This window comes from Solea solea, chromosome 12 (genome assembly GCF_958295425.1).
Source record: "Solea solea chromosome 12, fSolSol10.1, whole genome shotgun sequence".
NCBI classification, from domain to species: domain Eukaryota; kingdom Metazoa; phylum Chordata; class Actinopteri; order Pleuronectiformes; family Soleidae; genus Solea; species Solea solea.
In genome coordinates, this window is record NC_081145.1 from 25,790,750 (window position 1) to 25,806,727 (window position 15,978).

The window sequence follows — 15,978 nt, forward strand, 5'->3', positions numbered from 1 at the left end:
TGTTCATGTAGAACCTCCTGCAGACCAACATCTGCTGAAAGACAAGAGACGTCAGAAGTCAGACTGAAGAAAGAATCTGAGCAGCTAATGATTACATGACGTAAAGTAAAAATATGTGAAAATTCTACTTAAGTACAGTAACGATGTATTTGTACTTTGTTACATTACAACACTGAGTCTGCTAGTGCTGATGGGAGCTGCTCTCCTTACAAGTCTTACTTTGTACACTGATGGTCTGTGGTCCACGTCCTGTTCTGGGTGTTTTGCAGAACCAGTGACCACAGCTGGTGGAGACTGGATCCTTCAGGACGTCCTGACACAGAGGACAGCAGGACGTATGCTTGTCCACAGAAACGGCAAACTTGTGTCTGTGAAGACATTTCTTCATTACTAACATGTCAGGGATAGGTGGACATGTGTGTGGCTGAGACAGACAGTGAATGAAAACCCTTGTTTGTTGACTGAAGCAACAAACTTGAAGAGACACATTTGTTCTCTGATCTGAGACACTTTATTTTCTTACAGCTTTGTCTCACAGTGGTTCTGACTGTTGTAACGTTCTAACCCTCATTCTCACACACTCTCTGACTCGTCAATGGTTTGATTCATTGATCAGTTTCATCAGATAGTGAGTTCAGTTTTGAGTTTTCTGTTCCTCACACACATTTATTTCTTCTACCTTCACAAAAGTCCAGTCAAATTCAATTTGAACCACAATTTGAAAAAAAAATGACTTGTTGATCTGAAGCTGTTTTCAGAGTCTCCCTCCAACAACTTTCACACTGACTGAGAAAACAGTAACATGAGAATCTTGTTCTTCATGACTCGTGTGTGTGCGTGTGTGTTTCTGTCTTTTTGAGGACACACAGGTTTGGTTGTGAACCAACACTTTTATGAATCTGACTGTCTCTTACTGTGTCTCTGAGGCTCCAGGTTCACGATTGAAACGTATAATTCGTTCCAAAGACTGGTCACTCTTCACAGACAGACAGCTGGGTCCTGGAGACTCCGCTCTCTGTCCCTGGTTCTGACCTCTGCAAACACAAACAGAGTTTTATCCACATGTTGTTACGCGTGTCTATTTAAGAAAACTGTATGTCTGGCAATTTTGAAAAATGAATGGCCACATGGGCCGTCAAAAATATTTTCTAGCGTAAACTCTGGGCAGTAGTAAGAAATCTACAGGACCTGATGGTTTATCGGCATATGCTCTTCTGAACTTATGGCCCTTTTCCACTATGGTCCCGGCTCGGCACAGCACGGTTTATGTTGCATCTCACTACAAAATAAGTACCGACTCAACGTGGGCGGAGTCATCACTGCACGGCTGTGTGAAATACACTGAAATACAGCAGCAGGGTTTGTGATGCCGGTCGCAATCAGCAGTGCTGTCGCTAAATACACCAGACTCCTCTGATAAATATTGAGCTTTTAGACATTTCCCTGGTAGTTGTTAGAGATTAACTCACATTTTTAGGATTGTTTTTAGTGGCTCTGTGCGTCTGTTTCTGTGAATGGGGTGAAGTCTGCCATTTCTGATTGCTTTGTTTTAATCTGTTTTTTGTAGTTGTAGAAATAATCAGGTAATCTTTGTGGTTAGTGAGTTTTTCAGTCAGTTCTCGTGGAGTTTTTATACTAGATGTAGTAGTTTTAGTGATAGACCCTACACTTATTATTATAATAATTCAAATTTTTGTAATACTGGAAGAAAGGCCAAGTGATAATAACAATAAATTGCTTCCTCTTCTGGTAAAAATTGATTGCAAGTTTCCTCATAATAAAATTTTTTATGACAGTTGGTCAAACAGCTGAAGGGTGCATTACTGCCACCTGGAATGATCTGCTGCTAACATGCTTCACTGGACAAACTGTCTCTTACTTTGTGTCTGAGGCTCCAGGTTCATGACTGAAGCTTAGAGGTCGATACATAGACTGGTCACTCTTCACAGACAGACAGCTGGGTCCTGGAGACTCTGCTCTGTCCTCGTCTTTCTCCACACAATCACTCATCTGCTGGACTTCAGTCATTCTGAGACACACACACACAAACACACACACAGATTTACTGATGCAGAAATGGAGAAGACGTGTGTTGGCAAGCAAACAACAGCTTATAATGAAAACTTATGAAGACATAAAAACAAAAAAGATCAGAAAAAAGTCTGGCAGATAATTACAGACAGACTGAATGTATAAACCGTCCCAATATCAATATTTACAGCGCTCATTAGGGCAAAATAACTTAACATATAACCTAATATATAAAAAGCACTTTTTCTCATTAGTTTGTGCAACTGAGCTCCTCACTTACTTAACACTGCTCCACTGAAAGCATCATATTTGCACTTTAAAGAGTTACCTCTTCATTCCTGTTTCCTGGAGGACATCTGATGTGGATCTGTGTTCAGTCCAGTGACCAATCACACGAGAGAAAACTGAAACACAACAGGAGTTTTCTGTTAGAGAAGGTGTTTTATGAAATCTGCACTTCATGCATGGAGCTCAATCTTCTGTGGCCACAGTGAAGGTGATTGAGTGACATTTGTGTGCCATAGCAGCCTATGTCCAGTAGATGGTGCTAGGCTACTCTGCTTGTATGTTACTGAAGTGTTTCTACCCTGAGATATCACAAACACATGAGCCTCTGACTTTATTGCAAACAGTTCTGATGGTTCAGCCTTTATTTTGATTTCCCATGTGTTTATTTGAAGATTAGAAAATGCCACACAGTAAAAGTACTTCATACTACTTGTGCATAAAGTAAACAAAAGTACTTTGTCCAATTAAATTGAAACCATAAACTATGAATACAAATTGTGGATTTTATACTACTTCAAATATAGACAAATATTTTAGTTTGCAAATGTGAAATTTGACCCTGGATTTCTCCAAAGGTACACAGTAAAAGTACTTCATAGTAATTGTGTATTAAGTAAATAAATTAATTTGTCCAATAACATTGAAACCATAAACTAGTATTAAGAAATTAGGATTTGATACTACTAAGACAAATAGACTAAATAGACAAATAACCTCAGTTTTGTTCAAGTCAACTTTGACCCTGGTTTTCTCCAAAAGTACACAGTAAAAGTATTTCATACTAATTGTGAAGTACTCACCTACTAAATTGTGTAATTTTGTTTCAATTAAATAAATACATTTTACTAATGGGTTATTTGACATAGTTATTTCATTTTTAATCAAAATGATCATTTATAGTCGCTTGGATTATTTTGAACATTGTGTTCGCTTTTTACCTTGACTGCTTGGACCGTTAGAGTAGAAATATTGTAAAGGAGAGGACGTGGCGCACTTCACATTTAGGAAAAACAAATAACGACTGACTTGCATTTCCATTATAATCTGCCAGGATTAAGCAGTGTTGTAATGTAACAATACAAATACTTCGTTGTACTTAAGTACAAAATATACGTATCTGTACTATACTTTATTTCTAGATACTTTTACTTCTAAAACGTAGGTACATTTTATATCAGAAGATGACATCTGATACTCGAGTAGAGTAAATGTCATGTACTTTAAGATCTTTACTTGAGTAATATTATTAAAAGTCACTTCAACTTCTACCAAAGTCATTTTCTGGCAGAGGCAATTATATTGTTGGCATTATTTTATTATATATAATCTTAAATACAAAAAGGTAACAACAGAGAAAAAACTAAATAAATAAATGAAATACAGTATATAAACACCGAGGTAAATTGCACAAATCCTTTATCACAGAATCTAATAATCATGCTTGAAAATTCCCTGAAGAAAGCTAAAAAAAATAAATTAAAAAAACTACATAAAAAAGATTCCTGCAGTAAACTTTTTCGTATTTTATGTACGAGTCTTGTTTTGCATCATCCTGATACCACTTGAACAGTTCCAGTTATGATAACACACCAGTTTTGTACAAAGACAGAGAAACAGCAGATTTTCAACCTGGGTTTTTCCCCAGCGCGCACTCCACTAATTTAACATGGAAATGAGCGGTAGTGTAGAAAACTGGCGAGTTCTGCTTTTAGTTGATTTTAGGTCGCCCTCACATAGATTGCGCCCTGACAGTCGCCCACATTGCCCATAGCGAACCCGGTTTTCTGGTAACATACTTTTACTTGTACACACTAAATCAGTCATGTCAAAGTCAAATACACGGGGGGCCAAAATAAAAAAAAATGGTACAAGTGGAGGGCCGGGCTGGTTCAATGTTTATTAAAACTCGCAATTATTGCACATATTGAACCAATACCAATAACACAGCCTATATTGCACTTAACATTAATCATTAAATTAAATTAAATTAAATTAAATTAAATTAAATTAAATTAAATTAAGCAAAACATAAATAAAATCAGTTGCAATATTTTCTCAAGGCTCTTTCAGTAACAAATTGAAAACGTTTTTTCTTCTTCTTCTTTTTAACAGGTAAACAGCAAAATGTAATTGTCCTTCAAAGCTCAATGGCGAGATAAATGCAAAAATGAAACAGCATGCATTAAAAACAAATCAGTGTGCTGCTCTGATCCTCACCAATGACTGTCTTTTATAATAAAATTAGAAAAGTTAGTGCAAACTTGGAAAAAGTGCAAAACAGTTGCATTCATTTCTTAGGCAAGAATTGTCTTTCTGTGCGTCTGTGTGTTTCGTTGTTTCATAGTGCCTTCTTAAGTTATATTCTTTCATAACAGACACGCTGTCTCCACACACAAGACACACAGGCTTTCCTTTTACTTCGGTGAACATGTATTCTGTCTCCCACCTGTCTTGAAACCCCCTGTGTTCAGCGTCTACCTTCTACCTTGCTATTTTGGCTCGCTTGCGGGCACTCGGTACGCGCCAATGCACTCGCAATGCATCTTGGGATTTGTAGTATTATGGTGCTGCGGGCACATAATACTGCGGGCCAGTTTTAATAGTAATTAAATATCATCCCGCGGGCCAGAGACAACTCATTCACCGGCCGGATCCGGCCCGCGGGCCTTGACTCTGACATATGTGCACTAAATCATCATATATAATCGCATATTACCGTTATAATCGCGTCAATACTCACCGTTATGTCTTTGTGCTGCGCAGTTAAAATGGCGACTGAACCAAAGTCAGAGTAGTTTCACTTTCACTTTGCCTCCCTCTGGAAATGACAACATTAGCTTACTGTGCTGACTCTGTTTCAGAAGCATAGATCTCAGTTTCACTGGATCAAGTCTCATTAATCCAGAAGCCAAAACCTTTGACTGTGCCGTTCAAAAGTAAACAAGAGAAATTATTACAAAAGAACACAGACTTCATCTACAGTCTGTGCAAATAACCAGTAGGAGTTTGATATTCAACATTCATTTGATATTCAAAATAAAAAACTATTATGCACTTAAACCACTTCATTGAATTATGTCAAACCAACTGTGCAACACAGGCTTGTTTTTTCGGGCCGTTTATTTTTTGACTACTTATTTTGCCATTTTTTCCTTCTGAGGAACGAAGTGAAGGACAGGAAGTCAGGTGACCCAAAAGGAAAAGCGTCAATTCAAAATAAAAGCCGAGAGGATAGTAGAGAAACAAATAATTATTGAGACTTCCATTCAACTTCCATTGTTTTCCTAGTAAATACAGTACAAGTATGCTGCTGCAATCTTGAACACAACACATCAAAAGTAAACAAAAATAAATGAGAGGTGGAAAGAAAAAAAGTGCGAGAGTATGGCAGTCAGTTTACTTTACAAGTTACAGCATACATTAAGAGTTATGATAGTTTTTTGTTCTGTGAGGGGGAGATCGTTGATATATATATACACTGTTCTTTTGTACTTTCTTTTATAAACACAGAGACATTTGTTTTTGTTTGTGAATTTCCAATTGTGAATTTGAAACTTCGATAACAGAAGAATTAGATCTACTTGCTCAGCGCGTTCGTGAACAACAGCCAAAAAGGCATGATGGGAGTAACACGGTCGTGAACGGAAAACGTCTCGTAAAGAATGAAGTTGTGAATATGTGAAATGTTCACATGTCACAATGTCACAGGTTCGGGACGACTGGACCGAGCTGACGAGGTAGTAGCTGCTTTCACAGAATAAATGTCTTGAGGGTAGGACGGGATGTACAACGCCCGTCTCAGAATTGTCTTTAGGAGGGAGACTCCCGTCATGGGCTGCCTCTGGCGTCACCAGCGACAAACTCTTATCATCCATGAAGTGGATCAGCTCCGCATAAGACTCAGCGTCCTTTTCCTCATCTGCCAGCAGCTGATCTGCGTGTTCAGTGGTGGGTCTCTGTTAGAATCGTGTCCTTTAACCCTTCCAAACGAAGGTGGCCCAAGAATTTCGTCTCCCATAGTTCGTAGTTCTTTTCATCTCCGTCAAACAGGAGCCGCGACCAGCGGCTACTCGTATCTGCGGCTCGTCCACTCGTGGTGATTACAGCATACTAATCATCACCGGTACAGTGGTGGCAAACGGTCTCTGGGTTACCCTGGAGCCATAAGCTGTTAGCAGAGCAAGGTCATACAGCGGCGACACATTGCTGAACCCAGATCAGCACCTAACTTAAAGGAAGGGAAAAGAAAGAAGACTCTAATTTCTCTTTCTTTTTCTTCTTCTTCTTCTTTCTTCTTTCTTCTTCTAATTCTTCTCCTCCACGCTCATGAACTGCCTGTAATGAGACGCAGCTGAGCGGGAGGGCTTTTATTGGACAGGCTCAGTATCACAGGTGGCTTGTGAAGTTTGCCCAACATCAATAAATAATGAATACAAATCAACAAATAATAATTGAGAAAGTCCGATTTTTAGAGAGATCTTTACAAGAGAACGGCCTTAATTTCTTTTTCCCCACATGGAAAAAAAAAAAAAACCTCTATCTCCCCGCCGGGGTATTGAACCCCGGTCCCCCGCGTGACAGGCGGGGATACTCACCACTATATTAACGAGGAGGTGTCAACGCTGCTGATCGTTGACCTCTTTATTCCTTGTATAGCTAAGTTTCACTTCACTTTTTCTATTAATTCTTTATTGTAGTTTCCTATCAATGCGGATATAATATATTTGTGGCCAATAACGGGATGTTTACCCGTTTTGATAGTTAGAGTCAAGACGCCTGCACGTTCCAGTGGGTTAGACATCGACGCCAGAGGACAATCTTTCAGTTACTTCTACGGCGTTTTATAACGTTTGTCAAACTTTTCGAACTTGTGTTATTTATGTTATGTTATTACATCCCACAATGATGAGATGATACGTAATACTAATTAGATATCATTTCAGATATACGACGTATAACGATCAGATTGTGATTAGACTGTGATATGTAGTCTCGAACATTATGACCTTCTTTTCCTATTGAGATAGTTCTGTTGTAAAAGTTAAAAAAATGGTTAATTGCCTTCTTGTGTGTCATCTTATTTATTACCTCGGGTATTCCGATTAACACATGATGACACAACATGGACGGCAGCTCGGCAAAATACCGTAGTCCTGCAGCGTCCTCTAGTGTATTGCAAAATACCGAAATATTTATTTTTCTGTAATTATCCCTTAATTATTATAATTATTTTACTTCTGAAAGTGTAAAGTTACAAACACATAATGGATTATTTAATTGAAGGTGTTGTTTTTATTTGTTTTTAATCAGGATCATGCACTGACCTCAAATGTTGATTATGTGATAAAGGCAGATGTTTAGTGTTGCAGGTTATACTTTAACACGTAAACTTACATGTAAATATGATCATATAAACTCAAAAGGGTCTGGGATCACCACTTTAAATAAAATAAAAATATGCAGTGTCCTGGTTCGAGACCTTCTTAAAGAGGACACAGTTATGAATTGAGTGAACTACATAACTGATATCTCTTTAGCTATGGAAAACGATTGATTTCACACACAGAAACTCACACAGTTGTATTGTCTTTCGATATCAAATTGTTTTTTGACATATATTTATAAAAAAACAAACAGTTGACAAATTGTATAACATTTCCCCAACCAAAATAATAATAAAATTTAATTTCTAATTTTCTGCAGCTGTGGGCCCACTAATTTATTTGTGCACAGTTAGAGTTGAGCTCAAAATATATAATATATATCCTTAGTGAAGGAATCTTACTGGCTTAGCAACCGACGTTCATCCAGAACCAGACCTGAAGTCTCTCTCTCACTCTCACTCACTCTCTCATTCTCACTCACTCTCTCATTCTCACTCACTCTCTCCCCGCCAACCGCGCTAATGTGAAAACTTAACATGTGTAAAAAACATTAGGAAACAGTGCATAAGTGACATTCAACGCTTCACAGAAATTATTTTAACACTCATTATAACATTTGAACAATAGAACGGTGGTACACCCACACTTCTCTGTGACAAGCTAACTAGCTGCTAACTAGCTACTGACGAGCAGCACAAACACATCACAAAGTGCTTAAAAAAAAACATGGATTAAAAGGTTTACAGGCTTACCTAATGTGAAATAAAATGACTGCCAGTCACCACCATGGAAAGTCCACTGATAATATTTCCACTCTCATATACGGAGCTAACGTACACGAAGTGCTTCTCCTTCAGCAGTCAAATCGTAGTGTATCCCAGAAGCCACCCGGTGGACTTGACTTGACTAGTCTTGTGTGTGTGTGTGTGTGTGTGTGTGTGTATGTATATGTATATCTATATCTATCTACATATATATATATAGATATATATATATATATATATCTATATATATATATATAGATATATATATATATAGTTTTGATTTTTTTCCTTTCATTTTTCGTTTCACATGGATGGAAGACCTGGGACGTGAAAACGTTTCAGAAAGAATGTTATGAATATGTGAAATGTTCACGTGACAATGTCACAGGTTCAGGACGACAGGACCGAGCTGATGATGTTAAAAGTGATGTCACAGCGTCATGGCCACAGAAAAACGACACCAACAGCGTTTGTGTTTGGGTTGGTTTGTTTTTCAGATGATGTTTGTCCCAGATCTGCTGAAGCTGCGTCACAGAGCAGGACTCAGGATGAAGATCATCATCACTCCCGCCTGTTGAGAGAAGAGTCAGAGTCACAGCAGTGATTCAGTGAAGCAGCAGATAATTCAGTCCAGTTCAGAGCTGCTTCATGTTCACGTGTTACATTTATCACTTTACTTTACATTCACTCATTTACCAAACACTCATGATGTCATCATAAAGTAACTGTGATTTTTGAATGTATACAACAGTTGGTGTGAGCGCCCTCTGCCTTCAGACCAGCATCAGTTCTTCTGTAGGATTATAGTCAGGTGTTTGATTCACCAATAAGACTCAACAGGTAGAAACGGCTTGAAAGTGGATGAGCAACAGCCAGACTCTGCTACCAAGGTGAGGTTGTGGAAGACGTTTTCATGTCACAGGTCAAACACTGTGGCGAGACTCAGTTCAGTGACATCAGCAAAGAGCAGAACCCGAACCCTAACCTCACTAACACTCACAACAAATACCAGTGTCATATCTTTCCAACGCTGGGGGCGGGACATTAGGAAACACATCTGTGGGTTGGATTTGAGGATTCAGGTATGTGTGTGTTCTTGTATTTGTTGCTTTGTGAGGACCAAAGGTCATTTAAAGCATAAGGTACTTTTCAACAACACAGTCCCGGCACGGCTCGACACGTTTATTTCTCTATTCCATCAGTGATAGTACCTGGTACTTGGTGTGTTTTTTTAGTACCTGCTCTGACAAGGTTCCAAAGGTGTAGTGGAAAAGCACCAATAGATAGTGTGTGTGTGTGTGTGTCACTATTCTCACAGCTTCACTAAGGAAACAGACTGTGATTAGTATAGCAATGATCAAAGTGGACACTGACTCTTAACACTCTACTGACCCCAGAGTGTCGTCTGGACTCTGTGTCTTCAGAGTGTCCAGTCTGTAGTCTGTGTCTTCAGAGTGTCCAGTCTGTAGTCTGGACTCTCCACAAGATCAGACAGAAGCTTCACTCCTGAATCCTGCAGATAGTTCCCACTCAGGTCCAGTTCTTTCAGGTGGGAGGGGTTGGACTTAAGAGATGAGACCAGAGAAGAACAGCTGATGTCTGACAAACTGCAGCCCCTCAACCTGAATAAAGAATAAAACATGAGACTTTAGACAACGACTATGTGTGTGTGTGAGATTTTAGAAAAAGTGTTTTACCAGTTTAACCAGTTGCAATCTTTTCTTACCAGAAATGAGATTTATGAAAAGTTTCAGTCAAACCACGCCACAGCACGGAAACAGTTCTCTTGAGAGTTACCAGCGATCTCTTGCTTACCGTTGACTCGAGTAGCTATGCTGTTTTGGTGCTCCTGGACCTAACTGCAGCTTTTGATGTTGATCACAGAATTCTCTTATCGCGCCTAAACAATGTGTAGTCATCACAGACTCGGCCCTCCCATGGTTCCAGTCCTACCTAACTGATCGTAGATTCTCAGTTGTTTTACGTGATTTCTCCTCACCCACAGCCCCTCTCACTTCTGGAGTCCCCCAAGGTTCCATCTTGGGCCCTATATTCTTTTTATTATATATATACTGCCACTGGGGTCCATTTTTAATAAACATAAAATGGCCTTTCACTGCTTTGCAGATGATGTTCAGATCTACCTGCCTTTTAAATCATATTGTCATGCCTCTGTTCAAGCTCTGCTTGACTGTTTAAAAGATGTCAAATCCTGAATGAACAGTAACTTTCTAAATCTAAATGATGACAAAACTGAAATAATTATTTTTGGACACAATGTCCCTGACTGTCTCTCTGGTCTGTTAGGCTCCTCTTTTGCTAACATCCAGTCATCTGTAAAAACCTTGGTGTGACCTTTGACAATGCTTTTCAATTTGACAAACAAGTGAAATCTGTAATCAGGAATAGTTTTTACAAACTCAGAATTTTAGCAAAGGTTAAAGGCTACCTCCCGGCAACTCGTGCAGAACGCTGCAGCACGCCTTCTGACTGGGAAGTGCAAACGTGAGCACATCACACCGATATTGGCCTCACTCCACTGGCTACCAGTTAGTTTTAGGACTGAATGCCGAACAGAATGCCCTGGCACATTAAAGGTGCAGAGACTGTTGAGCATTTTAAATCGCCTTAAAAAACCTACTTTTACTGCAGCACGTTTAACACAGACTGAGTTGGACTCCCATTGTTTTCTCTTTGTTTGTTTTTTGCTTCTTATGTGTTTTACTATGCTCTATATGCTCGGTTGTTTTTAAATAGGCTCTATAAATAAACTTTGAGTTGAGAGAGTGTGAGTGTGTGTGTGTGTGTGTGTTTCATTCATTCATCAGTGAATCAATTGAGTTTAACGTTAATGAAGTGAAAGTTTTAAAAAACAACAGCAGCTTCAGTCAGTGAACTCACTTCAGAGTCTCCAGTCTACAAAGTGGACTCTCCAGTCCAGAACACAGCAGAATCGCTCCTGAATCTTGCAGATCCTTGTTCCAGCTCAGGTCCAGTTTTCTCAGGTGGGAGGAGTTAGACCTCAGAACTGAGACCAGAGAAGAACAGCTGATCTTTGACAAACTGCAGCCCCTCAACCTGAATAAAGAATAAAACATGAGACTTTAGACAATGACTGTGTGTGTGTGTGAGTGAGAAAGTGTGTGTGTATGTGTGTGTGTGTGTGTGTGTGTGTGAGAGTGTGTGTGTATGTGTGTGTGTGTGTGTGTGTGTGTGTGTGAGAGTGTGTGAGAGAGAGAAAGTGTGTGTGTGTGTTTCATTCATTCATCAGTGAATCAAATGAGTTTAACGTTAATGAAATAAAAGTTTAAAAAAAACAACAGCAGCTTTAGTCAGTGAACTCACTTCAGAGTCTCCAGTCCACAATGTGGACTCTCCAGTCCAGAACACAGCAGCTTCACTCCTGAATCCCTCACATCCTTGTTCTTACTCAGGTCCAGTTCTCTCAGGTGGGAGGAGTTAGACTTCAGAACTGAGACCAGAGAAGAACAGCTGATCTCTGACAAACTGCAGCCCCTCAACCTGAATAACGAATAAAACATGAGACTTTAGACAATGACTGTGTGTGTGAGAGAGAGTGTGTGTGTGTGTGTGTGTGTGAGAGAGAGTGTGTGAGTGAGAAAGTGTGTGTGTGTTTCATTCATTCATCAGTGAATCAAATGAGTTTAATGTTAATGAAATTAAAGTTTAAAAAACAACAGCAGCTTCTGTCAGTGAACTCACTTCAGAGTCTTCAGTCTACAAAGTGGACTCTCCAGTCCAGAACACAGCAGCTTCACTCCTGGATCCTGCAGATAATAGTTCCAGCTCAGGTCCAGCTCTCTCAGGTGGGAGGAGTTGGATTTCAGAACTGAGACCAGAGAAGAACAGCTGATCTCTGACAAACTGCAGTCCCTCAACCTGAATAAAGAATAAAACATGAGAACTTGCTGCTTGAAACCTGTCAGTGTTTGATCATGTGTTCAGAGCTGAGACCAGGACTTCACACTGAGTCTCTGAGAGTTCACAATAATCCAGTCTGTGATTCTAGAAAAATATCAAAGGTGAAAAACACACACATGAGAAGACATGTTGACATTTTCATCAACGTCTTCTCTTGTTGTGTTTGACATGAAACATCTTTCATGTTCTACATGAACATGGAGTCACAGTGAGGTGTCCATCATGTCCACAGTCTGAGTGTGTGGAGCACACCTGGGACCAGGACTCCTGTCAAACTCAGACATGTTGGACACACAGACCCGATCAGCACTGACTTCACAGCTGATGGTTATTAACGAGCTGACGTCACTCGACTACTCTGTGCCTTAATGTAACGTCAGCAGACTCTGGATCTGATCAGGTCTTTGGGTTTGCTTTGAACCGTGTAGACGTCCACAGTGAGGTCTAAAAAGTGTTTTCATTCAGTTCAAAGCAAGAATCGTAACCAGCTGATAAATCTGCACTTTGAACTTTCAACATTTAAAACATCTGCAGAAAAACAACACAGCGGACTCACAAAGTGAGAAGAATATTTGATCAATCAAACCATTAATCATCACTGATTGATGATGTTATTGATCATGTCTGAACTCACCGAGCCTTCCTGCAGTTCCTCACAGCTGGAATCAGTCTGCGTTTTCCCTGGACCGTTGTGTTGTACTTGTTCAGGTCCAACTCATCCAGAACCTCCTCAGACATCTGCAGCATGTAGGCCAGAGCTGAGCAGTGGATCTCAGAGAGTTTCTGTCCTCTGTCCTTTGACTTCATGAACTCTTGGATCTTCTGATGCACTGATTGGTCGTTTATCTCTGTCAGACAGTGGAAGATGTTGATGCTTCTGTCAGGTGAGATGTTGTCTGTGTTCATCTCCTTCAGGTTCTCGATGACTCTCTGGATGATTTCTGGACTGTTCTGAGTCTGACCCAGCAGACCTCCTAAGAGTCTCTGGTTGGACTCCAGACAGAGTCCATGAAGGAAGCGAACAAACAGGTCCAGGTGACCATTTTCACTTTGAAGTGATTTCTCCATGGCTTCTTTCAGGAAGACATCCAGAGAAGTGTAACCACCACCATCATCATCACCATCTTTTTTTCTGAAGAAGTCCTGCAGTACCTCTGTCTTCCTGTTGGTGAAACAGTGGAACATGTAGACTGCGGCCAGAAACTCCTGAACGCTCAGATGAACAAAGCAGTAGACTTTTTTCTGGAAGATCACGCTCTCTCCTCTGAAGATCTCTGTACAAACTCCTGAGTACACAGAGGCCTCTGTCACATCAAGACCACACTGCTCCAGGTCTTCTTGGTAGAACATGATGTCTCCTTTCTGCAGATGTTCAAAGGCCAGCTTCCCCAGCTTCAGAAGAACGTCCCTGTCGGCCTCCATCAGTTCCTGTGGACTCGTCTCAGATCCTTTATCAAACTTGTTCTTCTTCCTCTTTGTCTGAACCTGCAGGAAGTGTGAGTACAGGTCTGTCAGGGTCTTGGGCAGCTCTCCTCTCTGCTCTGTGGTCAACATGTGCTCCAGAACTGTAGCACTGATCCAGCAGAAGACTGGGATTTGACACATGATATGGAGGCTCCTGGACGTCTTGATGTGTGAGATGATTCTGCTGGACACATCTTCAGTTCTGGATCTCTTCCTGAAGAACTCGTCCTTCTGGTCGTCAGTGAAGCCTCGTACTTCTGTTACCCTGTCAACACATGTAGGAGGGATCTGATTGGCCGCTGCAGGTCGGGAAGTTATCCAGATGAGAGCCGAGGGAAGCAGATTCCCCTGGATGAGGTTGGTCAGCAGCACGTTGACTGATGACCTGTGTGTGACGTCAGAAACAAGCGATCTGTTGTTGAAGTCCAGTGAGAGTCTGCTTTCATCCAGGCCGTCAAAGATGAACAAAGGTTTACACACAGCGAGGTTCTCTGCTCTGACCTTCTGTAATGTTGGATAGAAAACATGGAGCAGTGTGAGAAGACTGTGCTGCTCATCTCTGATCAGGTTCAGCTCCCTGAACGAAAGCACAATCAGCAGATTCACATCCAGGTTTTCCAAACCCTCGGCCCAGTCCAGAGTGAACTTCTGCACCGAGAAGGTTTTTCCAACACCAGCAACACCGTTGGTCAGGACGACTCTGATACGCCCCTGCTGGTCAGGTAAGGCTTTAAAGATGTCACAGCACTTGATGGGAGTGTCCTGGACCGTCTTCTTCTTGGAGGTCGTCTCCAGCTGCATCACCTCATGTTGAGTATTGACCTCTTCACTCTGTCCCTCTGTGATGTAGAGCTCAGTGAAGATCCTGTTCAGGAGGGTTCTACTTCCTCTTCCATCAGTTCCTTCAGTCACATGTTCAAATCTCCTCCTCAGACTCATCTTATGTTCATGTAGAACCTCCTGCAGACCAACATCTGCTGAAAGACAAGAGACGTCAGAAGTCAGACTGAAGAAAGAATCTGAGCAGCTAATGATTACATGACGTAAAGTAAAAATATGTGAAAATTCTACTTAAGTACAGTAACGATGTATTTGTACTTTGTTACATTACAACACTGAGTCTGCTAGTGCTGATGGGAGCTGCTCTCCTTACAAGTCTTACTTTGTACACTGATGGTCTGTGGTCCACGTCCTGTTCTGGGTGTTTTGCAGAACCAGTGACCACAGCTGGTGGAGACTGGATCCTTCAGGACGTCCTGACACAGAGGACAGCAGGACGTATGCTTGTCCACAGAAACGGCAAACTTGTGTCTGTGAAGACATTTCTTCATTACTAACATGTCAGGGACAGGTGGACATGTGTGTGGCTGAGACAGACAGTGAATGAAAACCCTTGTTTGTTGACTGAAGCAACAAACTTGAAGAGACACATTTGTTCTCTGATCTGAGACACTTTATTTTCTTACAGCTTTGTCTCACAGTGGTTCTGACTGTTGTAACGTTCTAACCCTCATTCTCACACACTCTCTGACTCGTCAATGGTTTGATTCATTGATCAGTTTCATCAGATAGTGAGTTCAGTTTTGAGTTTTCTGTTCCTCACACACATTTATTTCTTCTACCTTCACAAAAGTCCAGTCAAATTCAATTTGAACCACAATTTGAAAAAAAAATGACTTGTTGATCTGAAGCTGTTTTCAGAGTCTCCCTCCAACAACTTTCACACTGACTGAGAAAACAGTAACATGAGAATCTTGTTCTTCATGACTCGTGTGTGTGCGTGTGTGTTTCTGTCTTTTTGAGGACACACAGGTTTGGTTGTGAACCAACACTTTTATGAATCTGACTGTCTCTTACTGTGTCTCTGAGTCTCCAGGTTCACGATTGAAACGTATAATTCGTTCCAAAGACTGGTCACTCTTCACAGACAGACAGCTGGGTCCTGGAGACTCCGCTCTCTGTCCCTGGTTCTGACCTCTGCAAACACAAACAGAGTTTTATCCACATGTTGTTACGCGTGTCTATTTAAGAAAACTGTATGTCTGGCAATTTTGAAAAATGAATGGCCACATGGGCCGTCAAAAATATTTTCTAGCGTAAACTCT

The 15,978-nt window shown here is 40.6% G+C and overlaps 1 protein-coding gene across 1 annotated transcript in view; it reads right to left on the reverse strand.

Moving 5' to 3' along the window:
* Window positions 1-15,978, reverse strand: part of LOC131469853 (NACHT, LRR and PYD domains-containing protein 12-like) — a 68,234-nt gene that overhangs the window by 48,159 nt on the left and 4,097 nt on the right. Inside the window, exons 4-8 of the mRNA XM_058645255.1 lie at window positions 15,731-15,850; window positions 15,036-15,184; window positions 13,044-14,850; window positions 12,191-12,367; window positions 11,813-11,989 (exon numbers count right to left, since the gene is read on the reverse strand). Coding sequence (XP_058501238.1) covers window positions 11,813-11,989; window positions 12,191-12,367; window positions 13,044-14,850; window positions 15,036-15,184; window positions 15,731-15,850 — 2,430 coding nt within the window. The remainder of the gene's footprint in view (window positions 1-11,812; window positions 11,990-12,190; window positions 12,368-13,043; window positions 14,851-15,035; window positions 15,185-15,730; window positions 15,851-15,978) is intronic.